Source organism: Emys orbicularis, chromosome 9, assembly GCF_028017835.1.
Source record: "Emys orbicularis isolate rEmyOrb1 chromosome 9, rEmyOrb1.hap1, whole genome shotgun sequence".
NCBI classification, from domain to species: domain Eukaryota; kingdom Metazoa; phylum Chordata; order Testudines; family Emydidae; genus Emys; species Emys orbicularis.
In genome coordinates this window covers 53,373,962-53,401,465 of record NC_088691.1, presented here as the reverse complement: position 1 = coordinate 53,401,465, position 27,504 = coordinate 53,373,962, and the positions used below count along the sequence as shown (strand labels likewise).

Sequence of the window (27,504 nt, the reverse complement as noted above, 5' to 3'; positions counted from 1 at the left end):
TACCACGTGCATCATGGGAGACATAGGTCAGCTGGGGAGCCCAGCTCATACAGGAGAATGGGGCCATGAGGCACCTGAACTACATGAAGCAATGGAATATTTCCAAATTGAAAACTTCAGTTTCTGGCTGAAAATTTTCAGTTTGGGGCCAAAAATATTTGTTTTTTTTTACCCAAAAGTCAATTTTACCTGGAAAGCAGACTCTATTAATCAAAAATCCAATTTTCCATCCAAAAAACAAGTCAATGGGAAAATTTTCAACCAGTCTTAGTGTGATTATCATTTGGCAATCGCTTCTGTGTAACAATCATCCTAGGAGACTCAGAATCAGAGCTCCGGTAATGAAACTGCAGAAAAACCTGAGAGTCTCTGCATTAAGTTTAGAAGTGTGAGCAACAAGGGTGATGTCGCGGTGGGAGTCTGCTATAGACCACCAGACCAGAGGGATGAGGTGGACGAGGCTTTCTTCCGGCAACTAGCAAAAGTTACTAGATCGCAGTCCCTGGTTCTCATGGGAGACTTTAATCACCCTGATATCTGCTGGGAGAACAATACAGCGATGCACAGACAATCCAGGAAGTTTTTGGAAAGTGTAGGGGACAATTTCCTGGTGCAAGTGCTGGAGGAACCAACTAGGGGCAGAGCTCTTCTTGACCTGCTACTCACAAACCGGGAAGAATTAGTAGGGGAAGCAAAAGTGGATGGGAACCTGGGAGGCAGTGACCATGAGATGGTCTTGTTCAGGATCCTGACACAAGGAAGAAAGGAGAGCAGCAGAATACGGACCCTGGACTTCAGAAAAGCAGACTGACTCCCTCAGGGAACTGATGGGCAGGATCCCCTGGGAGAATAACATGAGGGGGAAAGGAGTCCAGGAGAGCTGCTGTATTTTAAAGAATCCTTATTGAGGTTGCAGCAAAAAACCATCCTGATGTGTAGAAAGAACAGTAAATATGGCAGGCGACCAGCTTGGCTTAACAGTGAAATCCTTACTGATCTTAAACACAAAAAAGAAGCTTACAAGAAGTGGAAGATTGGACAAATGACCAAGGAGGAGTATAAAAATATTGCTCAGGCATGCAGGAGTGAAATCAGGAAGGCCAAATCACACTTGGAGTTGCAGCTAGCAAGAGATGTTAAGAGTAACAAGAAGGGTTTCTTCAGCTATGTTAGCAACAAGAAGAAAGTCAAGGAAAGTGTGGGCCCCTTACTGAATGAGGGAGGCAACCTAGTGACAGAGGATGTGGAAAAAGCTAATGTACTCAATGATTTTTTTGCCTCTGTCTTCACAAACAAGGTCAGCTCCCAGACTGTTGCACTGGGCAGCACAGTATGGGGAGAAGGTGACCAGCCCTCTGTGGAGAAAGAAGTGGTTCGGGACTATTTAGAAAAACTGGACGAGCACAAGTCCATAGGGCCAGATGCGCTGCATCTGAGGGTGCTAAAGGAGTTGGCGGATATGATTGCAGAGCCATTGGCCATTATCTTTGAAAACTCATGGCGATTGGGGGAGGTCCCGGATGACTGGAAAAAGGCTAATGTAGTGCCCATCTTTAAAAAAGGGAAGAAGAAGGATCCGGGGAACTACAGGCCAGTCAGCCTCACCTCAGTCCCTGGAAAAATCATGGAGCAGGTCCTCAAGGAATCAATTCTGAAGCACTTAGAGGACAGGAAAGTGATCAGGAACAGTCAGCATGGATTCACCAGGGGCAAGTCATGCCCGACTAACCTAATTGCCTTCTATGAGGAGATAACTGGGTCTGTGGATGAGGGGAAAGCAGTGGATGTGTTATTCCTTGACTTTAGCAAAGCTTTTGATACAGTCTCCCACAGTATTCTTGCCAGCAAGTTAAGAAGTATGGGCTGGATGAATGGACTGTAAGGTGGATAGAAAGCTGGCTAGATCATCGGGCTCAACGGGTAGTGATCAACGGCTCCATGTCTACTTGGCAGCCGGTTTCAAGTGGAGTGCCCCAAGGGTCGGTCCTGGGGCCGGTTTTGTTCAATATCTTCATTAGTGATCTGGAGGATGGCGTGGACTGCACTCTCAGCAAGTTTGCAGATGACACTAAACTGGGAGGAGTGGTAAATACGCTAGAGGGTAGGGATAGGATACAGAGGGACCTAGACAAATTAGAGGATTGGGCCAAATGAAACCTGATGAGGTTCAACAAGGACAAGTGCAGAGTCCTGCACTTAGGACGGAAGAATCCCATGCACTGTTACAGACTAGGGACCGAATGGCTAGGAAGCAGTTCTGCAGAAAAGGACTTAGGGGTTACAGTGGACGAGAAGCTGGATATGAGTCAACAGTGTGCCCTTGTTGCCAAGAAGGCTAATGGCATTTTGGGCTGTATAAGTAGGGGCATTGCCAGCAGATCGAGGGACGTGATCATTCCCCTCTATTCGACATTGGTGAGGCCTCATCTGTAGTACTGTGTCCAGTTTTGGGTCCCACACTACAAGAAGGATGTGGAAAAATTGGAAAGAGTCCAGTGGAGGGCAACAAAAATGATTAGGGGGCTGGAGCTCATGACTTATGAAGAGAGGCTGAGGGAACTGGGATTGTTTAGTCTGCAGAAGAGAAGAATGAGGGGGGATTTGATAGCTGCTTTCAACTACCTGAAAGGGGGTTCCAAAGAGGATGGATCTAGACTGTTCTCAGTGGTACCTGATGACAGAAGAAGGAGTAATGGTCTCAAGTTGCAGTGGGGGAGGTTTAGGTTGGATATTAGGAAAAAAACTTTTTCACTAGGAGGGTAGTGAAGCACTGGAATGGGTTACCTAGGGAGGTGGTGTAATCTCCTTCCTTAAAAGTTTTTAAGGTCAGGCTTGACAAAGCCCTGGCTGGGATGATTTAGTTGGGGATTGGTCCTGCTTTGAGCAAGGGGTTGGACTAGATGACCTCCTGAGGTCCCTTCCAACCCTGATATTCTATGATTCTAATGATTAAAACTTTTTGAATTTCCTCATTAGCCACAAACTTCATGTTCATCAGCAGCACTGGAAAAAACAATACAGAACATGCGAATGGCCAGACTAGAAATTACATTCTGGGTCCAGTCCAGTGAGGGACTGACACCACTTGCCATGCAGCCTGGGGTGCCTCACGATGCATATCTGCTATAGGTCCCAACCTGGTTGCCTAAAAAACACCTAAAGAGCATGCAGGTCACACCCTGAGTGTCTGTGTATAGCCACAGGTCCAGCAAACACCAGCCACACTCTGTCTCCCACCACCCTTGGTTACTATTTTCAGGGTGACCCCAACACATTCCCAGTCCTGAATCCCATCCCCACTCCCACCCCCCAAAAAAGTGTGGTCTGCGCTGTCCAGCCCTTTCTTGGACAGTCCAGATATATTAGGTCTGTTGCCCCTCTAAGGGGATCAACATACAACAGCCTCCTACCTTAAATGGCATTACCCAAAGAATCTACAACACTGGATTAGTTGCAATTAAATCATAAAACAAGTTTATTTACTCACAAAGAGATTTGAAGTGAGTACACCTATTGGGATCCAGGAAGTGGGCGGGCGAAGCCCGCCCACTGCTAAAGGATCCCCCCCAGCCTAAGGGGGGGGGTCCACAGGACCTGGAGACCAAAAAATTACGGGGGACAACTAATAAAAGAACAGGGACAGGAGTGACGTCAAAGGGTCAAACGAAGCGAACCAGATGGGGACACCGAGCAGAGAAACGAGTACAACTAGTGAGGCATTAAAGTCAGAAATGGCTGTGTCACAGGGTCTGCACAGGTTCCCTCCCTCTCTTCCCTGTGCTCTGTGCTTAGGCTGGTCAAAGAAAAGGGTCCCAGCGCCTCTTTCAGGTGTTTCACCCGTGTCTCTTTATTTACAGTGCTTAGTGCAATCCCAATTCGCCCAACACCAATCCCCACACTGACCCTTCCCTGGGTCTTCTCACCCTTGAGGCCTCCTGCAGCCGGTAGAGACAGAGCTACAGTCCCCCCGTCTTCTCCCCTGGCTAGACCCCTCACTGAGCCTTTCCCTGGGCTTATATCTCCCAGTCACCAGCCCAGCTGGTTCCACTTCACTCAGCTGATTCCTGAGCCTGCCCTCGTTAGGGCCTGCAGCTGAGCTCCTTGCGGAGTGTCTGGGCCCCCACACCCGGCCGCTCTGCCGGGAAGCGGGGTGTGGGGTGGGGGAGGAGCCACACCTTTAGCAGAGCATCCAAGGGATTTATACCTCTGCCCTGCCACACATCTCCCCCCTTCAATGAGCCACCAGCCCCTACCCCTTCTCGGCCGGACATATCGGCTCTTTGGCAGGAGTTCCTTATCCCCTGCTGTGGGTTGCAGCAGGTCGCCCCTGGGGTTTCCCGCCCTCCCCGCCCCATATGGCCGTTTGCCCGACAGAGTCCACACCCCTACTCTGGCCGTGGCTGGTTGCCCTCTCACCTCTCTGGGCCATCCCTCTGACCTAGCGGGGTGCCTAGGTACCCCAAGTCTGGGTTCGACTCTATGGCCTCCCGGCCCTTGCCTTCATCGGGCTCCCGAGGGCCGCACTCTTGGCACTCCTGCCTGGAGGTTCCTTTGTTGCCGCATAACCAACATTCCCTGAGTCTGTCTACTTGTTGTCTAGGAGTTTCTACTTCATTCCCCCCACTTTCCCACGGCATCGCGAGGGGGGTTCTTGCAATTTTAGGGGGTTCCACTGTTCCCTCCCCTCTTTTCACTTCCTTAATTGGGTTCTCCATGCCCCCTTCCCCAGGATCCCCCTCCCGACTTTGTGCCTCGCCAGTAGGGGGTCTCCAAGCGCTTCCCAGCAGGACCGGGTAGGGTAAGTTCTCTACTATCCCTACCCACTGCCACCAGAAGCGTCCCTGGACCTCTATAGGTACCCGGGCCATCCGGTAGCTCCAGGTGTCACCATGGACACAACGAAGGGCCACCTTTGCCCCTGGAATCATTCAGCGTTCTTTCGCTAGACCCTTCCGAACCAGTGACTGGGTGGACGTGGAGTCCACCTCCCCAGCACCATTGGTATGGTGGTCAGGGGCTGTTTTTCTGATCCCTTCCGCCCCCCAGTTCACCCATAAAAGTCAGCCAGTCCACACTCCATTTGCAGACAGTCCTGCTTTTTATGGTCCGGGCGCCCGCACTGCCAACAGGTCAATTCGCGGCTGTGGGTGGGCCCCGGGTCTGACCCCCTCTTGGATGTAGAGGCCGATGGGCTCCTTACAGGTCCTGCTCCCTTACCAGGCTTCACCACCCGCCTGGGCCCCTCTGCCTCTATGTACTCTTCCGTCAGCCAGACCGCATCGGCCACGTGGGCCGGCTGATGTCTTCGAACCCAAATGCTCACCGGGTCTGGGATCCCCAGGAGGAATTGCTCTAGGATCACTTGGTCCATGATCTCCTCCACTGTCTGGGTGGCGGGCCTCAGCCACCTGGTGGCCCAGTCCATCAGCTTCTGGGCGAATGCCCTGGGCCTCAAGCCCTCTGTCCAATGGGCAGTCCGAAATCGCTGACGATACCTCTCTGTTGAGAGTCCAACCCTATCTAGGATAGCAGCCTTTACCGCCTCGTAGTCCCTGGCTTGGGTCTCGCTCAAAGCCATAAATGCCGCTTGGGCTTCCCCTCCCAGGTACAGGGCCAGTCGCAGGGCCCACGTCAAACTCTCCCGTCCAGCCACCATAGCCACCTGTTCGAACGTCCACAGAAAGGCGTCTGGGTTGTCCATGGGGCCCATCTTACAGAGCCCCCAACCTGGTGTCCTGGTTCCATCCCTGGATGCCGGACTCACTACGCATTGAAGGATCTGTTGCTGGGCCGCTGACTGCTCCCTTATGAACTCCTGGAGAGCCCTCTGTTGATCTCCTTGCCACGTCATCAGGGCTTGCCTTTCTGTCTGGGGCGACTGCTGCATCTCTTGCCCTGTATTGACCATCCACTTTATGGTTTCCTCCATGCTAGCAGCCACAAGTAGCGGTGGCTAGGAGAGATCCTGGACAAGCCCCCACTGTCACAGGGTCTGCACAGGTTCCCTCCCTCTCGTCCCTGTGCTCTGTGCTTAGGCTGGTCAAAGAAAAGGGTCCCAACACCTCTTTCAGGTGTTTCACCCGTGTCTCTTTATTACTGTGCTTAGTGCAATCCCAATTTGCCCAACACCAATCCCCACACTGACCCTTCCCTGGGTCTTCTCGCCCTTGAGGCTTCCTGCAGCCTGTAGAGACAGCGCTGCAGTCCCCCTGTCTTCTCCCTGGCTAGACCCCTCGCTGAGCCTTTCCCTGGACTTATATCTCCTCCCAGTCACCAGCCCAGCTGGTTCCACTTGACTCAGCTGATTCTCCTGAGCCTGCCCTCATTAGGGCCTGCAGCTGAGCTCCTTGCGGAGTGTCTGGGCCCCCACCCCTGGCCACTCTGCCGGGAAGCAGGGGGGAGGAGCCACACCTTTAGCAGGGCATCCAAGGGGTTTATACCTCTGCCCTGCCACAGGCTACAGGAAAAATAAAGATAAAACACTTTCTAAATTTAGCAAACTAGACTTGTCTCAAGGCGAAGTCCCTTACCATGTTGTTAGTACATTGCTGAAGAAACTCTCAGGCCAGGCTCTGCTCCCCAAGTCCAATGGCTGTTTCTATTGTCTTCTCAGGTGAAAAGAGAGATGGATAGGAAGAGAGAACTTGGGGTGTTTTTTCCCCTCACTTTTATAGTTGTCACCCTTTGGAATGCATTTCCTTTAGAGTGACCCTAGATAAAGTACTTTCCAGCTGAGAGCAAAGAGACATGGAATCTGGTGGGGGAGAGGTTTGCTAAATTGCTTGCTGAGATGCAGGTCTGTTTGTTCCTGCCCCCCTTCCTTGCCAAAGAATAGTCACTTGATAGGTGATGGCCCATCAGTTTTGATGACACCTGGCTGGGGAGTCAACTTGTCCTTTGTCTTTGAGAAATAGGCTTACCCATTCTCAAGACTTGTCTGGTAAACATGTTTCAGTCATGATTTCAGCTTATGTTCATAACTTTACATATAATGTTGCTACATACATTTCACCATGATATTATTTACCAGCAAGTTATTAGTTTTCAAATAATACTTTACAGGGCATATTTTGTACAAAGATTATTACACTAGTGTGTAGGGTGTGAATACAGGGGTGCATTCTGTCACACCGGGTCAGATAAATGGTCCCGCTAGCCCAGTATCCTGTCTCTGACACTGTCCAATACCAGATACTTCAAAGGGAATTAACAGTACACAGCAATTATCATGTGATCCATCCCCTGTCATCCAGTCCCGACTCCCAGTATCTGGCAGTCAGAGGCTTAGGGACACCCAGAGCATGGAGTTGCATCCCTGACCATCTTGGCTTATACTTTTGGCCTTCTGAATATCCCCTGGCAATAAGTTCCACAGGGTGACTGTGCATTGTGTGAAAAAGTACTTCCTTATGTTTGTTTTAAAGCTGCTAACTATTAATTGCATTGGGTGGCCTCTGGTTCTTGTGTTATGTGAAAGGGTAAATAACACTTCCTTATTCACTTTCTCCATGCCATTCATGATTTTATACTTCTCTATCATATTTCCCACTTAGTCTTCTCTTTTGCAAGCTGAACAGTCCCAGTCTTTTTAATTGCTCCTTGTATGGAAGCTGTTCCATACCCTTAATCATTTTTGTTGCCCTTCTCTGTACCTTTTCCATTTCTAATATCTTTTTTGAGATGGGGCAACCAGAACGGCATATGGTATTAAAGGTGTGGGTGTACCATGGATTTATACAGTGGCATTATGTTATTTTATGTCTTCCCTTTCCTAATGGTTCCTAACATTGTGTTAGCCTTTGACTGCTGCTGCATATCAAGCAGATGTTTTCAGAGAACTATCCACAATGACTCCAAGCTCTCTTTCTTGAGTAGTAACAGCTAATTTAGTCCTCATCATTTTGTATGTATAGTTGGGATTATGTTTTCCAGTATGCATTACTTTGCATTTATCAACATTGAATTTCATCTGTCATTTTGTTGCTCAGTCACCCAGTTCTGTGAGATCCCTTTCTAACTCTTCGCAGTCAGGTTTGGACTTACTATCTTGAGTAATTTTATATCATCTGCAAACTTTGTCACCTCACTGTTTACGCTTTTTTCCACATTATTTATGACTATGTTGAACAGTACTGATCCCAGGATAGATCCCTGGTGGATACTGCTATGTGCCTCTCTCCATTCTGAAAACTGACCATTTATTCCTACCCTTTGTTTCCTGTCTTTTAACCTGTTACTGATCCATGAGAAACCTTCCCTCTTATCCCATGACTGCTTATTTTCCTTAAGAGCTGTTGGTGAAGGACCTTGTCAAAGGCTTTCTGACAGTCCAAGTACACTATATCCACTGGATCACCCTTGTCCATATGTTTGTTTGACCGCCTCAAAGAATTCTAATAGATTGGTGAGGCATGATTTCCCTTTATGAAAGCTGTGTTGACTCTTCTCAACAAATCACGTTCATCTATGTGTCTGATAATTCTGTTAGTTACTATAGTTTTAACCAATTTGTCTGGCACTGAAGTTATGCTTACTGGTCTATAATTGCCAGGATCACCGCTGGTGCCTTTTAAAAAAAAGTTAGCTATCCTCCAGTCATTTGGTACAGGAGCTGATTTAAGTGATAGGTTACGTACCACGCTTAGTAGTTCTGCAGTTTCATATTTGAATTCCTTCTGAACTCTTGGGTGAATATCATCTGGTCCTAGTAACTCATTACTGTTTAATTTATCAATTTGTTCCAAAATTTCCTCTGATACCTCAATCTGGGACAGTTCCTCAATTTGTCACCTAAAAAGAATGGCTCAGGTTTGGGAATCTCCCTAACATCCTCAACTGTGAAGACCGATGCAAAGAATTCATGTAGTTTCTCTGCAATGGCTTTGTTGACCTTGAGTGCTCCTTTGGTACCTCTTTCGTCCAGCAGCGCCACTGATTGTTTATCAGGCTTTGTGCTTCTGATGCGCTTAAAAATTTTTTTTTTTTTTTTACTGTTTTTGGGTCTTTGTCTAGTTGCTCTTCAAATTCTTTTTTGGCTTACCTAATTATACTTTGGCTTGCCAGAGTTTATGCTTCTTTCTATTTTCCTCAGTAGGATTTAACTTCCAGTTTTTAAAGAATGCCTTATTGCCTCTAACCACTTCTTCTACTCTGTTTTCTCATGGTGACATTTTTTTTGGTCCTTTTACTGTATTTTTTTTAATTTGGGGAATACATTTAATTTGAGCCTTTGTTATGATATTTTTAAAAAAAACAAGTTTTCATGCAGCTGAAAGCATTTCATTCTTGTGACTGTTCCTTTTTATTTTCTGTTTAACTAGCTTCATCATTTTTGTGTAGGTCCCCTTTTTGAAATTAAATTCCGCTGTGATGGGTTTCTTTGGTATCTTCCCATCCACCCCCAAGGATGTTACATTTAATTATATTATGGTTGCTATAGCTGAGTGGTTCAGCTATATTCACCTCTTGGACCTCCTGTGCTCCACTTAGGACTAAACCAAGAATTGCCTCTCCCCTTGTGGATTCCCAGACTAGCTGCTCCAAGAAGAGTCATTATTAGCATCTAGAAACTTCATCTCTGCATCCCGTCCTGAGGTGACATGTACCCAGTCAGCATAGGGATAGTTGGAACACATACATGTGCACTGATAAAACTGGTTGTTTTTATCTAATGTGCTGAAATGTGGCAGAGGCTCTTTCAAGCATGAGGCTGCAGTTTGTTTGCAGGTTGGAAATTATTTATCCAGGTCAAACATAATTGATTTTGATCTAAAGACTATTGCAACCTGTGGTGATGCTTAATTAATACAACACCGTGCTCCATGGGAGTGCTAATTGAATAACAGAGGCTGGTAAATACATTTCCAGGGTTCCTAGCAGAGGGTGTTAAGGGTTACTAAGACCTGGGATGCTCGTTAGAAGATTGATCAATCTGTAGAATATCCATGTTCCAGTAGTACACTACTGCAGTGCAAGCGTCTGATGCTATTTTCAATCCAGCAAGTATAGAAAGGGACCCGGGCATTCCCACTGATGGCCCCCATTGTGCGGCGTCTCTTGTTTGCAGCCATCCCTAGCTGGTGCATGGATTCTTTTCTTCTTCCCCTCATTTGTGAATGCTGGGCTACCTGCTCCTTTCAATCAGTTTTGACTCTCCCGTTGGCTGGGTCAGTGAGACACGAAACTTTGGGAGTCTCTGACTGCTCTTGTGGTCTTTATGGTTCTTTCCACATGTTCCTAGACTCTCCTCACTGAAATGGTTAAAAATGCTGGCCAGGGCCACGAGAACAGCTGGCTTGGAATCCCTGTTACAAAGTGGACATCAATATAAAGGCCATTGTTAGGCTTCTGCATGGGATCCATATTCATAGATTCCAAGGTCAGAAGGGACCATTGTGATTCTCTCTTCTGACCTCCTGCATAACACAGGCCAGACACCTGCCCCAAACCATTCCTAGAGCAATGACATGTGGGGAGGGGGCTGGGCTCAGGCAGAGCCAGGGGAGTGGCAATGGGAGCCAAGGCCTACAGGACTGCGTGTGGTGTCTCTAGATGAGAGAACCAGTGTGGTCCAATGACTAAGGCAGCAGCTGAGCTCTTCCATTGCCCTGCTGTGTGAGTCACTTCACCTTTTTATGCCTGTGTTTTGGCTCTTTAGATTGGAAGATCTGCAGGGGATGGTCTATCTTCTCTTACTATGTGATTGTATAGCGCCTAGCATGATGTGCTGAGCTGGAGCTACCAGAAATCATTAATGACAGTAAGGGAGCTACAGCTAGGGAGTGGCGGCTTGTGGCCCATGAGTTAGGAACTGGATTTGATTTCCTTAGCCCATGTGTATTTACTCTAGCTTCAGGTGCATTCCAGCTAACACCTTGGACCTGTGACAATGTAAACTCATTTACTATTCCAGAGCATGTTTGGTGGGACTCTTTCATTTGTTTTCCCCAGACAAAAACTCCAGAAGGAACTATTTAAAAGAAAACCCCACTGCTGAAACAAACATGTTTTATTGAAGGAAGTATTCAAAAATAGACTGATCATCAGCCAAAAAGAAGGATAACATCTGTTAAAGTAATTGTATAGTATCAGGCATAGCTATGACACTGTAGCCATAATAAATAATTAATACAAATAAATTATCATTCTTACTTAAAATGGGAACATTAATTAGTAATGGGGTGTATGGAACAAGCTTCCGTGTTTTCAAATAGGGTTTGTTTGCACTTGTTTTGAGATTGCTGGTTACCAGGTATCCTTGATATTTTATGAAAGCTCAGAAATGTCATTTTGGATTGAATTTCTATTTCCATTCTCCTAAACTCAGACTGTTTTACATTCCACAGATGATGAGACCAGACATGTAAAATGTTAGCTTAAACTATTCTTTCCCTAATGACAGAGGCACTAGAAATTAAATTGGTTGAAAAAACTGGGAAAATATGATGAATTTTGCTTTTAATTTGACCATTTTTAAAAAAAAGTGAAATTACAAAAATGTAAAAATTCCAACCAGCTCTATACTTGGTTGAAAAGGGGGGTGGGGGAGGGGGCATGGAGATTGTAAAAATGTCACTGATTTTCCCGTTTTTCAAATTTACAAAAATTAGAAATCTGAATTGTCAAAATTGTCTCAGACGCAGCATATAAGTAGATGTACAAAAATGTATAGATTTCCTGGCACTTCATTTTTAAAGCTAAATTTACATAGCAAAACTCATTTTATGCAGTAACTTATTTACATTGACTATATTCATTCTTTGGATAGGGTCCTCCAATAATTTAAAAATAAGAAGGAGAGTAAAGCTATGATCTGCATTTCTGTTCAGCTGCGCACAGGCAAACTCCATTCTAGAGCAGGAAGGCCCTGGTTGTTTCCCATCATATGGAGGGTGACATAACAGGAAGAGGATAGGTCCAGCAATGGCAAGTAGCCAAGATTGTCAGGGACACAACCCCAGCTCTGGGTGTCCCTAACCCTCCAAATGCCAGAAACAGTGACTGGATGAAAGGGGAGGGATCACTTGATAATTGCCCTATTCCCGCTGAAGCATCTGACAGTGGTCACTGTCAGAAGACAGGATACTGGGCTAGATGGACCATTGGTCTGACCCAGTATAGCTATTCTTATGCTCTTAAGAGTCCTTTTGCTTTCTAAAACCAGTTCTAAACTCATTAACGGATGTTTTTGATGGGAATACTAAAGGGACACCATTCATTTAATCCCCCCACCAAGTCTGACACTTTTTCACATACTCTTCTTTCAAGCAATGCTTCAGTCTCTTCAGTGATGCCAATCTGAAAATCTACTTTTGTTCCTATTTTTCCATTACATTTTTACTTTTGACAGCTCTTTTTGTCAAGTCACTTTGTGTTTCTCCTTGTCTATTCAGTTTCCCCTGCAGGAAGGGGGAGACAAATCATATTTTAAAAAAATGAAAATTTGATTGTACAACAAAAAAGGGCAGGGGGACTCAGGGGCAGGGTTAATACCTGGGATAATTTTTAACTGTTTTAAAAAGACACCCGATTTCAAAATGAAAGTGTCCCTTGAACACAGATTGGATTTGTTTTGCTCCACTTGGCTCAAGGCAGTTGCCTCTGAAACACTCATCTAGCAAAGCACTTAGGCCCAGCTCCTCAAAGGTGTCTAGCTCCCACTGAAATACTTTTCAGGATCTGGGCCTTAAGCACAAGCATAGTATCAAGCACTGATGCACTGAAGACAGTGGGACCATTCCCATGCTAAAGTGCTTTGCTGCATCAAGGCCTGGGAGCAGAATAACTCCCTAGCTAGAGCAACACAGAGGAACTCTGCAACAAACACGAAAAATATCCTGATTAGGAAGGACAGCAGATATGTTGTAAAGCAAAGGGAGCTAGAGCAAATGCAGTGAAACCTTGTTAACCCTTTGGAGTCTGTGGAAATATATCACAGCCTTGTAAAAGTACCATGAAAAGCATCCTCAAGTGAGTGGGAGGGAGCATTTGGGAAGGCTGTTATATTGATTGTTATGTAAGTAATACACCATATCCAGCCATTCTAGTCACACGGGGGGCGGGGGGGGCAGATCTGTCATTAAGGCACAGCTAGCAGTAGGCAGAGGTGCAGCTCTGCCCTATAGGTCTGGGGCAGCATTGTGTGGCTCCACCTGCTCCCTGTCCGTTTTGGCATGGCTTGAGATTCAGGAAGCACTTGCAAGGAGCAGCTCCTGCACTCTGGAGTGGCCACGGACTGCAGAGGTCCCTTGCCAGTGGGACGCTAGGAGAGTGTTTGCATCCTCCGTCTTTGTGCACCTGAATAAGGCACAGCCACACGCCACCTTGCAGATATACCTTAAATTCACAGTGTTACTGGCCGTAATGGCTAGGGGCCGTGTCCCTCTGGTGCAGCTGGGGAAATCGTGAGGCACTGTAGAGTTCATTGCTGAACCTAGTGGATTCTCAGTACACAGAGTACACAGTACACAGGATGTGGTTTCATATGTGCTTCCTATGCTCTTCAGCGCATGACACTGTGGAGCTGATCCTCTGCACTGCACCTTGTGTAACACTTTATGCACATCCAAGGGGAGGATCTAAGCGGCTACCGTTCTGACCAGGTAATATTTTACGCTCCTTGGTGTAAGCAGCGGCATAAGGTGCAAGCTCACAGAGAGCCGGCACCTGCATATTTATGTGACAGAGCTCCGGTGCTTTCTGTAATGTGCTTTAGACAAGTGCACCTGCTTGATCAGATCTGTTCCTGCAACCTGCTCCTGAGTTTCCAGCAGCTCCCTGAGTCAGTACTAAGTATAGCAGCCCTGCCCATTTCTGGGGCTATGGCGCCATCGAGTGGACGTTTCTGTACATGTGTGTTCTCAGAGAACTTGCCAAGCATTCCCAGCTCTGTTAGTGTTTCCTTTGTCACCCTCTGCATTGTTTTGTCAGCTGTAGGACATGGCTCATTGGAGCTGGTGTACTCTGTCAAAGGGAGTAGCTGCAGCCAGGCCAATGCTGAGGGGCCTGTTCCTGCAGCACTGAGGGGGTTAACAGAGTCCTGTTTCTTGTATCTTATCTTTTGCTCCCGGCTATAAAATCAGGGCCTGATTCCCGCTCCTAGGGGAACACCCCCAGTGTGAGGTGGGGAAGGAGGATGGAAACCTGCTGAGGCTCTCCTTGTGGAGAGTGTTTCAGTGGGGAGAGGAGGTTTGCCCACTGTAGACCAGGCCACAGGGCCATCCCAACCATCCCACAGTGTGGGAGAACCAGCCGTCCATCTGAGACCCTGTGCCCCTGGCGGGTTGCCCCAATCCCTCCCCCGCCTGCTCCGTGGCAAAGTGCCTCCTATGGAACTGAGCTGATGGGGCCTCACAGCCAGCAGCTGTCACTAGGATCCCTCCTAAAGGGGGTTCCCCAGCGCAGACAGTGGGGAGGCATTAAAATAACCTAGCTGTGGCCTGTATTATCTTTTCATGGAGATGTGTGCAAGGCTCTGGGGGTCCAAAATGCATCCCCACCCTGCCAGGGCCCTGCCCTATCTCCCCGGCCTATCTCCTCCCCCTGGCAGACCAAGGATCGCCTGCCACAGGGCCTGGGGGGTTGGGGGGATGATGCATTCATGGCAGCCGCCCCCCTAGCCACATGGAAGGGGTTGATCTGCACGAGGAGCGTCCCCACTGTGCATGGAGCCCTGGGGCACAATCAGACTCCTTTAGGGCCCGATCCTGTGAATCTATGCACAGTAAGCTGTCTGCTGGGGATCTCTCTGGGCAGGAGGAGTGAGAGATTCCTTCCTCCACTTGGCCGAGGAGGGGATGAGACGCTTGGGGGATGCACCTGCAGCCTTGATGCCTCAGTGGCCTCCATAACATGTGCAACCCCACTCCAGAGTGTCCAAAGGATGGCAGCCATGCCCTTGCCTTGCCCCCACAGAGCCCTGTGTATCCCCTGAATGCTGAACCAGACTCTTCCCTCCACATGCTCCGCCCACTACTTTTTTCACACTGGTGGCTGGGCAGCAGAATGTGCCCCTCCACACGCAGGGGTGTTGAACGATACGTTTTTCCAACCAGCCCAGGAGACACTGACCCGCACGCACGGTGGAGAGGGCACCTGGGCAGCCGTTGTAAAAATGCATCATAGCTAGGTAGCACTTGGGGCCATGGGACAGGGATTCCCATTCTGATTGCTCTAAACTGGTGGGTTGTTTTTAAATTGGAGCCCAGTAGTAGCAGGATTCCAAAGCCTTGTGGCCACATGGCAGGAACTTCCAGCTTTGGGACTGCGCCCTGAAATCCAAGTACTTGTAGGGTACGGCGAAGGGGGCTGTCAAGCGAGTCACCAGCCTCCAGCCCTCGTGCTGCTGGAACTCCAGACGCTGGTGCCCTGCGACCCTGCCGAGTCCCCGCTGTGCCTCACAGCTGGTTGCCGCTGCTGCTTCGTCTGGCTCTTGGCATCCAGGAGTTGGGTGATCTCTTCAAGGGAGGAAGTCTCCAAGTCGCTGTTCTCATCCACAAACTGCATGGGGAATGAGAGGAGACAGAATGAGCAAATATGGCGAGTGTGAGCTGGTGCTGTCTTTGCTGATAATGGCCTGGCTGATTGCAGGGGGCTGGCATGGGGTTAGTGTAGTGCTTGCCCTCTGCACCCATGGGAGCATTTCCATGTGGCAAACCTTCCTTATCAGCCAAATACAAATTTAGGTTTATCAAATGCTTCCTTCAGCTACTGGTTTTCTGTTGCAGCTCCCCAGCACTTCCCAGGGCAATGCAGGGCCATCTGTTGCCCAACAGCAGAACTACTTATAGGGTCAGATTATGGAGCATGAACTACAAGGACTCCCTAGGAAACTCAAACACACAGTTATGGGCCTGACCGGGCTGTTGGGATCATCTAGTTTGACCTCTTGCATAACACAGACCAGAGGATCAGCCTGGGATTTCTGCACCAAGCCTACATCTTGTGGGTTGAACTGGAGTGTATATTTTAGAACGAGACATCCAGTCCTGATTTAATGGATCTGGGAGAGGAACGGGACAGAGCTGCTTGAAGTGTGTCAAGTTACAGAATTTTCATGACATTTCAAAAACTGGAAAAAAAAATACTTGGGGAACAATGTTGAGATAGTTGCAGAAAGTCTTCCCCTGAATCTGTTCCTAAACAATCCCTTGTGACCTATTGCCAGTGGGCACTGACATTCACTTTTGGCTCGGCCTCTGTTTCAATAAAACCAGTGACATTTCACTCATTGAACAGGTCTGATACTTTATGTAAATTACAGCTACAATGCAGTCTTCCCAGGGATCTAAGGACCCAATCCTGCAGCTGGATTTGCCAGGATAGTTCCTTGTACCCACAAGTATCTTAAAGCAGGATCGGGTTACTTTACACCCAAATAGAGGTATCTTTGTATTTTCTTGGGCGAGATTTGGCCTTACTTTGAGTGTCATTTATTTACCCCACCTCCGAGGACTGTTTTCAGGTTCCTACTGTGATTTCAGTAAGGAATCCCCGTGTTAGTGGGTTGGCTGGGATTATTTCTGATTTATCCCACAACACCATGTTGTGCCCAAGTTGCATGAGAAGCGCAAGATTTAATGTGATGATGTAATTTGATGCTTGCTAGACTCCTTCCCCCCATGTTCATGGGTTGCAAATCATTTTGTAAATCTCACTCTTGGCTTTCTACTTTGCCAGATGAAGGCAGAGAATCTCTTTCACATTGTTGTGAAGAAACTTTATGGTATGCTCAGTGGAACTGTTCAGGGAAAGTAAGTTTAAAAAGCAATAGGACTTCAGTGCTGCAGCCATTTATGAGAAAGAGTTAATGTAATTAAAATTGAGGTTACATATGTCCCATTTTAGTAATCTGCTAGTTTTTTCATCACGTCACCCCAATTAGCTCGGGACATGTTCCAGAGACTTCTGTTTAATTTCATTCCCAGGCATTTCATGTCTGTCTTTAACCATGTGAATTTCCATTTTCCAAAGATTGTGAATAGGCAAGTATTTGGATGGGGCTACAAAATAACTGGATGATGGGGCAGATCCTCCACAGCTGGAAATCACCATCACTCCTCCCAGCAGAGACTGTCTATGTGACCAGGCCGCTGGGCCGATTTACACCAGCTGACAATCAGTCCCATTGGGCTAAACGCTGAGATGTCAGCACGGTCACATCTAGATCTCAAAGGCTGGTTCTGGTAATGCTGCCAGACCTGCAGTTTCACAGGCTCTGAACCCTTGGGGCAGATAGAAATGCTGCTGTGATACCCACTGCTATTGCTCCAGCGCAAAGTTCTGTACAGGACGAGCTGGCCTGGGGAATCTGGGCTTCTCTTTCCTCTAGCTGGGGCATATTGCATATTCTCCCCCCCTCCATGCAATTGTCCTAACTCCCTATACAAAGACCCACCTGGTCTGGGACAGGTTCCCTATTCTCACCTCTCAAGCTCCATGGTACTCTCGACTCTGACCCAGCTTATATGGTAGAACTGTTCTATGGGGAGGTGTTGGAGGAAGGGGGGGAAAAAATCACACACTGAGTCTTCGGCTTTGCAGCTGGGGGGCCCAAATGAACAGCTGAACCAGGGACACCTGATTTACCTGAACCAACCATGGGGCTCTCTAGACATCACTGAACTATTCTTAGCCCAGAGCAAAAACGCATATTCCTCCTCCCCAATGCGAATGCTCTAAAACTTCTTCCCCTACCTCAATGGCTTGTTATTTTTTGAGTCTCTGGCTATACAGTGGCCTCCACTGTGAAATGGTTTGAGACGATGCTGGTCTCCACACTAAATCAATGCATTCCCGAATACCAGACATTTCCCTTTCTCTGCAAGTCTGCCTGTTGCACAAGGTACCTGGAGTTTCTTGGCTGAGAGACTCGCTTTAGGAGAGTCAGAGGGCAAGGCGGGGAGGAGTTTTATTCCACCAGCAGGCTTCCTTACTGGCATGCTCAGTGTGCGCTCCAGATTTTTAGCCATTGCAGACACCAGCGTCCCTGCACAGAACACAGCTTGTTAGAATTGGAATCTAAGGCCCTGCAGTCACATGGTCAATATCACTGCACAACTGAATTGCTCATCGGGACTTAGAGTGGATGGGAAAGGATTTCCTTCCAGACCCCTTTTCCAGTTTTAAAGGGAATGTGTTGCTGGTGAAAGGTGTCAGTGATGGAGCTGAGAAGCCAACTATAGTTCATAGTACACAGGACTGGAAGGGACCTCCTGGGTCTCTGAGTCCAGTCCCGTGCTTTCTCAGGCAACCCAATCATATTGCTTGCAAACTTACCAAGCTCCGTCTTCAAACAATTCGGTTGTTTACCCCCAGTGCTCCTATCAGGAGGCTGTTCCAAAACCTCACTCCCCTGATGGTTAGAAACAGTCCTAACTTCCAGCCTCAATTCATCCATAGGGTAAATACAATCAGCTGCAGGCTACCACAGTAGTGTGCCTCAATCCTGAGTTACTAAGGCTCCTGCTAAGCACTGGAGTTGCTAGTCCATGTCTAATCAGTCCTTCCAAAAAGAGCTAATGTGGACTCTGGTTGTGGTGACAATTTTTGTGATGCAGATGGCTGCCAGCTAGGCAGTGGATAGAAGCCACCCACTCATTTCGTAGACAGGGCTGACTAGCAGCCAGGGAAGAATGACTTTTGTCCATGCCCAGCCTGGTTCAGCTCTGAACTGCTGGCCTGCACAGGAAAGGCTTTGTGGCTCATGGCCAATCACTGAGATTACCCGTTATTGGTGATGTCAGTGCAAAGTACTGACATTGTGGAGGGTGGAGCCACCGGGTCATTTCCATAGATGCCAAGGCCAGAACGAAGCATTGGGACCATCCAGTCTGATCTCCTGTGTAGCTCAAGCCAAAGAACTTCCCCAAAGTAATTCCTAGAGCAGAGCTTTTAGAAACACAGCCCATCTGGATTTAAAAATTGTCAGCGACAGAGAATCCACCACGAACCTTGGTAAGCTGCTCCAATGGTTTAGGGCCTGTCTAGTGACCTCCAGTTAACTGATTGCCAGTTAACTCAACATAGTTAGCATGTGTATAAGAAATAGTCTTAACATGCCCCAAATGTCTGTTCCAAGATAAAAGCACCTGTAGTTGACCATGGAGCTGGACACAGAGTGAACCACAAAGGCAATAGTTTTCACTGCCAAAAACCATTGATTTTACTGTGGGATAACTAAAATGCATTAACTATCCTGCTGGAAAGCCCTAGTGGAGACAAGGCTCTGAAGTTTTTACTGCGAGGAAGGTCAGTGAGATCAACACTATACCTCTGCCTGTGGTTCACCTGTGTACAAGGTTTATATCCTTCAGCAAATGCTTGGGGAGCATTCACACTAGCCTAAAAAACCTTTGGTGCTACACAAGTCCTTTGCCAATAATGTGCATCAGGAGTGTCATTTAAAGGGACAACTTCAACATGTGGGACTAAAAATGTGGTACCCATGTAACACACTTGCCAAATGTCTGTCTCTGCGGTGGCTGCTCCACAGATGAAAGATGCCTGCTGCTGCTCCCAGGCAATGGACATCATTTAGCTCAAGCAGGAGAAGCTGGCACATTGGAGCTAAAAGACCTGGATTTATTCCCCACTGGGGATTCAGCCAGGGAACTGTGGTATCTACTATAGCAGCTAAGGCTTCTATCTTAGAAGGGAGCTAGTTGAAATAAGTGATTCTCTCTGCTGTGCATTTGACAGCCCTTTGTATATAGTTTGTTTCATTGTTTCCGTGTATAGTCAGTTTCTATCTTGCTTGAAATGCGCCCCCCCCCAATAAATCTCAGTAGGGCAGCAGAAAAACCCTGATATTTGTTCCCCAAAAGCATTTTTTAAAAAGACAGAACACCCACCTTCAAGGGTGAGCTAGCAGAAACTAGCATTTTAGTCCATTTAAAAATGCCAAGCTGAGAGGTCCCTTTGAACAACATTATTTCTCACACCTAGAGAAGATATTGAGAAATCCCCTGGATTAATGGCAAGGCCTATTCTAAAAGGATAAAGAAGGAACCATGCACCCCACTCTCTGGGGGTTAAGAGGGGAGTGACTGCATTTTGAAAGCACATCAGTGTTAATCCCCTCACAAAGGCCCTAATCCAGGAAGGTACTTGTGTACATGTGTATGTTTATGCAGGTGAATAGTCCCATGGACTTCAGTGGGACTGCTCATTTGGATTGGGGCCAAAGTGACTTAGTAATGGCTCTGCAGGAAAATAGAACCTGGTTCTGTTTCTCATGGGGAGGAGTATGTACCCCGGAGCAGGGTGAAGGCTGCTTATCTGTGAACACCCCTTAGCAGAACCAGCAGCGTGCCACTGCAACTGACTCCCAAGAGTGCGGATGCATCAGGACAAAGTCTTGCTCCTGACACCCTTAGCTTGGCACCTCTGGGTCTTGTGTTAGGAAAAGCAGGGTGAGAAATGTCCTTTTCTGGGGCCTTGGCACTAGTGCACTTAGGATTTTATTTCTGGAGAATGACCACCCCATTCTCTTCACAATCAGTTTCCCGAGGGGTGAGAACAGGGGCCGAATAGACACTAATATACAATTACCCCTTTTGTTGGCTTAAGCTGTCAAATGTAGAAACAGATGTGCATGCAAATTTCCCCTTTCCTTCAGTATCAGGGTATGAACTATGATGGAGATTTCTGATTTTAGCACATTAACTATATTCCAATAGATTAAAATTATTATTTATGATTCACCTGTTGGAGTGGTTCCTATGGCTGGGCTGGCTTTTCCCTCAGAGGAATCGATGTCAGACCAGTCTGATGCGGTTTCGTCATTCTGAGTCAGCCTCAAAGGCGTTTGCGCTTGCTGCAGGGTGATGGGATGTTTGAATTTCACTGGGGTGAGGCTGGCGCGGTCTCCCCCTGAGTCTTCCTCGGAACTGAAAGGTGGGGTGCTGAAAGTAAAATGATGGAATAAGGAAAGGTCAGACATGGAGGAAGTGGAGGGCTCTGAGCAGCTGGGTCAGGGATATCTGGGACAATTTGTGATGAGGAGACCAAGATCGTTGTCATTAAATACAGATTGGCAGTGCTTTCAGCAGTTGGCTAGAAGACTGTGTGTTCAAGTCCCCTGGTGGGGCGAGAGCATATGTACAACCAGCACTGAAACTCTGAACAGCAAGGTAGAGTACTGGGGCAAATATTGGGCCTGTTTCCCTCTCCCCTCCTTCACCTCCATCCCACTGGTACCTGCAGCAGCTGCTCCATGCACCTCAACCTTGGCCTCAGCACCACACCACTTTCAGAGCCAGGCTATCACAGCTTCAGTACCTAGCTTGTTTCCCACCAGCAGGGGGAGCAGGAATTTCCAATTGCCAATTCATCTTCTTCAGTCCAAAATGCTGCCACAAAAACTCAAATATCTTGACCAATTCTTGGTCTACTTCCAGCCCATCTTCAAAACCCTCAGCTGGCTTCCTTTTCCTCCTTGGGGCAAATGTGAGCTCCTTGTTCTCACTTTTAAAACCCCACACAACTCAGTTACTCCATACCTCTCTTCTGTCATCTCTTATCCCCTCCCAGTTGCCCTCTTCATTCTGCCTAAGCGGCATGGCCTCTCCATTCTTGTTCTTCTAGTCCAGGGGTGGGCAAATTTTTTGGGCCGAGGGCCACATCTGGGTGGGGAAATTATATGCAGGGCCGGGGCAGGTGGTTGGGGTGCGTGAGGGAGTGCAGGGTGTGGGAGGGGGTGTGGTGTGCAGGAAGGGGCTCAGGGCAAGGGATTGGGGCAGAGGAGGGGTGCGGGGTGTATGAGGAGGATCAGGGAAGAGGGTTGGGGTGCAGGAGAGGTGTAGGGTGCAGGAGGGGGCTCAGGGCAGGGGTACAGGAGGGGTGCGGACTGCAGGAGGGGGCTCAGGGCAGGGGGTTGGGGTGCACAGGGGTGCAGGGTGCAACAGGGAGCTCAGGACAGGGGGTTGGGGTGCAGGAGGGGTGCGAGGTGCAGGCAGGGAGTTGGGGGGCGGGGTGCAGGAGGGGTTTGGGCTCCGGCCTGGTGCCGCTTACCTAAAACGGATCCGGGGTGGCAGCAGCGCACACTGGATCCAGGGCAGGCTCCCTGCATGCCTGCCCTATCCCCAGCCCCGTGCCGCTCCAGGAAGCACTGCATCCCTGGGGTGGGGGGAAGGGGGGGCACGGAGGACTCCGCGTGCGCTGCCCTTGCTGCGCCTCCAGGTAACTCCCCCGAAGCTCCCATTGGTCACGGTTCCCTGTTCCCGGCCAATGGGAGCTGGGGGGAGTGGGGCCTAGAGGCAAGGGTAACGCTCGGAGCCCTCTGCCCCCCCGCCCGGGGACCGTAGGGGACCGCTTCTGAGAGCGGCGCGGGGCCCATGGCACCATGGGGGGCAATCCCACGGGCCGGATCCGTAGTTTGCCCACCCCAGTTCTAGTCTCTTTTATTACTAGAGCTACTTGGAAATTTTTTATCAAAACATTTTTGATGAAAAATGCCACTTTTTTGTCAAAATGGAAATGTTCTGAAAAAGTGTTGACATTTCCTGTAGAGGGGAAAAACCCCCAAACAAAGCATTTTGATGATGTCAAAATGTCCTGGTTTGATATTCTTGGAATGGATTGTTTAGACTTTTCATTTGGATACAAAATTCATTGGGTTTTATTTTATGTTCTATAAAACTTGAAAAAGTTAAAGGTCAAATTGGAACCAATGTTTAGATTTTATCAAAGTTTCTATGGACCTACAGAACGTTTTTTGAATGTTGTTTTTGGGAAACTGTCTTGTTACAACATGTGGAAGCTCCTTCCCTGGAGGCTTTCAAAAGGAAGCTATATAGTCTTGGATGGTTTAGACACAACAAATCCTGCATCTTACCAGGGGGTTAGACGCGGTCCCTTCTCACCCACGGTTCTATGAATCAGAGTTAGTGTTGGTGTATCTACTCGAGCTGGAAATTACACCTCCATCCTTAGGGTAGACATACCCTCCGTGGGGCCTGCAGCTCAGACATTTCAGGTGCACCCCACGCAAAGCTTCCTGCCACAACAAATGATCTGTGTTTGCACCGCACCTAGCACAGTGGGGCCCTGGGGCTACTGCAGTCCACATCGTAATAGAATAGGGATGTCCAAGCTCGGTACGAGGCTGCTCACCCCAGTAAGCATGCTAGTGAAAGGCATGAGTGCAATGTCTGTGGTGAGGATGCGAGCTGTGGATGGGCCTCACCTCGGCTGCTGGATGGCAGCACGTCGTGGGCTGCTGGCTTTGCTTTGTGGCATTACTCTGGGCACCTCTGTTGGGCTGTGGGAATAGCTGGTTTTGCTCCGAGGAGCTGGTTTGGGCGTCTCCTCCGCATAGGGCTGTAACTCAACTTGCAGCGCTCTAGGCTGGGCAGATGCGACCCGGCAAGGCGACAGGGGGCTCTTCTGGCTTTTAGCTGGAAAGGTAAAAGGGACACTGAGAGCAAAGGCTAGATGGACCTTTGGTCTGACCCGATATGGACGTTCTTTAACACCTACAAACTGCTTGACCCATGCAGGTGTTTGCCCAGCAGCCAGGATTAGTGCTTGTAAATCGATACTGTTAAACTGGATTGGCTTAAGAAAAAGACGTACAAAATGAGTGGCTGATCTGAACTCCCATGCTTTACCATCTAACATTCTCAAAATGTCACACAGCCAATGTAGCCAGTGTTAGGGGACTTCCTTTCCCTCCTACACACACACACATCCACTTCACATTGGGAGGAGAGGTCAACATACGTGACTCTGTCTGATCCTTGGCCAAGGCAGTAACTCGGCTGGTGTAACAGAGAGCTGGTTTTAGGCTGCTCTAAACTATGCTGAAGGATGTTTTGGTCCCTAGCTGGCCCAAAAATAGAGAAGCAGAAAGGTGGGTTAGAATCACCTTCCTTCCCTCACCCCACCCACTCTCTTCATCTGCACTGTCCTTCTGATATTTCCTGTGTGGCATTCCACTAATGTGTGATGATACTGAGCTTTGTGGCTCCCTGTAACTTCCATTCAATGGTGAAAAACTGGCTCTCTGCATGTTCTAGCAACAGGCAGAAGGAAGAGAGTTTGCGGACCAGGCTCTTCTTGCAGCTCTTTTCCCTTTGAGCTCTTCCCCCCGCCCCCCATAGCTGAGAAGTGTGTGTTTTATATATATATATGTGCACTGCTTGCCTTGAGTGAGCTTGCAATATATATATATATATATATATATATATATATATATATATATATATATATATATATATATTGCAAGCTCACTCAAGGCAAGCAGTGCACACCACAACTGCAAATGGTTATTTGACACTGAACACAATATCTATCTTGCCCAGTTTTCCTTGGGGATGCACAATGGGTCACGGAAATGTCTCGTGACAATAGCACTATATTGGGATTGAACTCTTGTCTGCAGCACAGGTTTCCAAAGTCAGCATCACAGCTCTTTACCTGAGACTATCAAAAGTTGCTGTGGCAAAACGCCATCATCCTTCTGGCGCTGCTTGACTTTCCAGGTGACCTCTTGGACTAGCTTGTCCCTCAAGCTGAGGAGATTTGGAAATTTCTTGGCCTTCTGCTGCTGCTGAGTCTTTACGAGGCAGCTCAGATTTTTATAGGTCTGAGCTGGAATCCCCTTCACAGTCTAAAGCAGAGAGAATTGTGGGTAACATGACAACCACCCCGACATAATTCTGACACTGCCTCAGATGGTGAAACAAGCCTTCTCCCCTAAGGTACTCCATCACCTCTGAAAGAGAACCTGGCCTTCTGCAAACTATGGATCTCATCTAACTTTCCATCAGATTCACCTGGCTTTGGATCTGGCCTTATACCCAGAATGGTCATCAGCATAAGATGGAGAGACTCCTACCCCATCAGGTGACCCAGTATCAGATTCCATCCATCCTTTGTACTGGGGGTTGACAATACATGTAATAAGAGTCCCAGCCCAGAGGAGTGTATGCTCCATTGAGGTGTGCTGCAGCAGGGTACCTACCAGCGGTGTGGACAAGTGAGCACTCTCGAGCCTCCACTCCTGTCAGCATCATGTACACCAGTCCCCAGACACACAGGAGATTTTTAATGATTTTCCTCACTTAGCCCTCACTAGAGACTGGTGACATTCAACCCCCACCTCTCCGGAACACACCACACACACACACAAGAGTGTCACTGGTAGCACACAGGGGCACACATGCCTGGACTGTATCTGTTCTGAGTAAGGCTAACCATTGGGTACATCTGCACTGCAAATGAAGGGGTGATTGTAGCAGGTGTAGATATACCTGTGCTAGCTTTAATCTAGCTAGCACGGGTAGCAATAGCAGTGAGGACATGGTGGCATGGATCCTGGTATAGGCTAACAATGTAAATACATACCCAGAGTCCCTGCTGGGCTAGTCCCCACTACCAGTGTTACCCATGCCACCTTCATCTGCAGTGTAGTCATACCCACTATGCCATCAACCACCATGTTGCTCTACACCTCTGAAGTGCCAGCATAGACAGCGAGCATTGCTTTAGCAGCTGCACTTATGTGGTTAGTCCTCCCAGTGTAATCCCACACGTCTCTGAAGGGGTAGGAAGAAGCTCAGAGAACTGGCTCTGTCACCTGCAGGGTCACTCACATGCTGACTGCATGCAAGCCCTAGAGGACCTGAGGCAGACTTGGGGTGCTCCCATCTCTGCCATGCCCCACTTCAATGCAGGTCTCAGTTGCTTTTGGCTCTGCCGGGTCTCCCTGGGAAGGGTGCACCCTCCCTCTCTGGAGCGTGAAGGAAGGACACAGAAACTGGATGACAAGCACTGGGCAGGGACTGTCTATGCAGCACCTGTTACAATGGGATCCTGATCTCAGTTAGGGCCTCTACTTAGCACAGTAACTTAAATGAAATTTGAGGCGCTCTTTATATCCATGCAATGATCCCCCCCAAATATTAACTATACTCCGGCTAGCTAATTAACTTTTGAAACACTGGAAGATGTGAAAGGGACAAGGAGGGAAGGGGTTGCACTGCAAACAGAGAGACGTCTCTCCCCGCCCTTTTTTGGTTTCCCCTCTCCTGATACTCACCCTCTTCACACCCATACTCTCCAGCTTCTCCTCCAACGTCTCCTCCAGAATGGGGCGGAACTGCTTCAGCAGGTTGGGATTCCTCCGCAGGGCTTCCAGGAGCCTCTGCTTCATGTCCAGGGTGTCCTCCAAGTCTGCGGCAAAACCCAAAATCATAAGGCTGGGTTTGGATGGACCAAACCTCAATATCAAAGTCAGAGCCAGAGACTCTGGGACCAGAGGCCTGGTCCCTCCTGGGGACTTTCCTCTGTAGCAGAAGGTGGATTGGTAGCTCCCTGTTCCCCAGCTGTGGCATGTTTTCAAGTTTTTCTTCACAACCACAAGGACAAGACATATATAAACAAAAGCTGAGATTCTAACATCACGAAAAGATCCTGGGAGTTGGGCCCTAGGCATGTGTCTATTGCGCCTCTGCCTTAATCTGTCCTCACCATAACTTTCTCAATATCTGACCCACCCCAGACCACATCCCTGACTCAGCTGTTGAAAGGCAGATTATACCAATTTAATGAGTAAGGTGGGACCCATCCCAGGTTTCACTGGGAGAATCAGGTGCTCAGTTGTGCAGTTATTGTGTTGCCACACATTCATACTACGTTTCTCAAGCTGGTTGCAAATTTTCCATCTAAACTGATTATGATGGAAAATTGGATTTTCATCTAAACAAAATTTTTCATGAAGTGTCTACTTTCTCTGAAATTATTTGATTTTTTTTGTCAAAAACCAAATGCCCCCAAACTGAAATGTTTTTGCCAAAAACTCATCAGAATACATCTCCCATGATGCACCATGGTCTCCTCTTGGGATTTCCTGATGTTCCACCTCCCTTCTCCAAGAGAAGATTCCATGGTGCATCCTGGGAGATGTAGTCCAACTCAGGAGCCTGAGCTATAGAGAAGAATGGGAGCATGAGGCACCCAAACTACAACTCCCACGAGGCACCATAGCAGTATTTCCAAATTGAAATACTTTGGTTTTCAGCTGATTTTTTGTTTGGTAGTTATTTTTCTGCTGAAAAATTGAAAATTTTTGTGGGAAAAAATTAAATGAAAATGTGGGGTGATTATTCTCTTTCATTTTTGTCAAAAGCTTCTTCCCATTTTTGACCAGCTCACAGTACATGGCTCCATAAGGCTGGGTCGGTAAGTGATTTTTGGCTTTCCCTTCCACTTAAACTCTCCCCAATGCTCAGGGATTGCTCCTGCAGACAGCACTACTCTTCCGAGGGAGGGATAGAGTGCTGACATTAGGGTGGCATTACCCTCTGGGTGCTGTTGGGTTGTACGATGTTGAGAGCTGAGGTACAATCAGGTTCTTTCTTACAGGGAGACAGTGTGGGCCAGAGTGCAAGAAGGGCATCCTTGTTGAAAACATCTAACCCCAAGGAGCATGCAGAAGGCTGCTTGCTGTGATGCTGTTGCAATCAAGTGACCGTGCTCTGCTCAACTTTGGGGAGAAAACAC

The 27,504-nt window shown here is 48.0% G+C and overlaps 1 protein-coding gene across 1 annotated transcript in view; it reads right to left on the bottom strand.

Moving 5' to 3' along the window:
• Positions 1–15,318: 15,318 nt before the first annotated feature.
• Positions 15,319–27,504, bottom strand: part of DZIP1L (DAZ interacting zinc finger protein 1 like) — a 33,710-nt gene continuing 21,524 nt past the window's right edge. The window contains exons 10-15 of the mRNA XM_065411189.1: positions 26,042–26,175; positions 24,418–24,610; positions 23,186–23,396; positions 20,704–20,903; positions 17,847–17,986; positions 15,319–15,498 (exon numbers count right to left, since the gene is read on the bottom strand). Coding sequence (XP_065267261.1) covers positions 15,319–15,498; positions 17,847–17,986; positions 20,704–20,903; positions 23,186–23,396; positions 24,418–24,610; positions 26,042–26,175 — 1,058 coding nt within the window. The remainder of the gene's footprint in view (positions 15,499–17,846; positions 17,987–20,703; positions 20,904–23,185; positions 23,397–24,417; positions 24,611–26,041; positions 26,176–27,504) is intronic.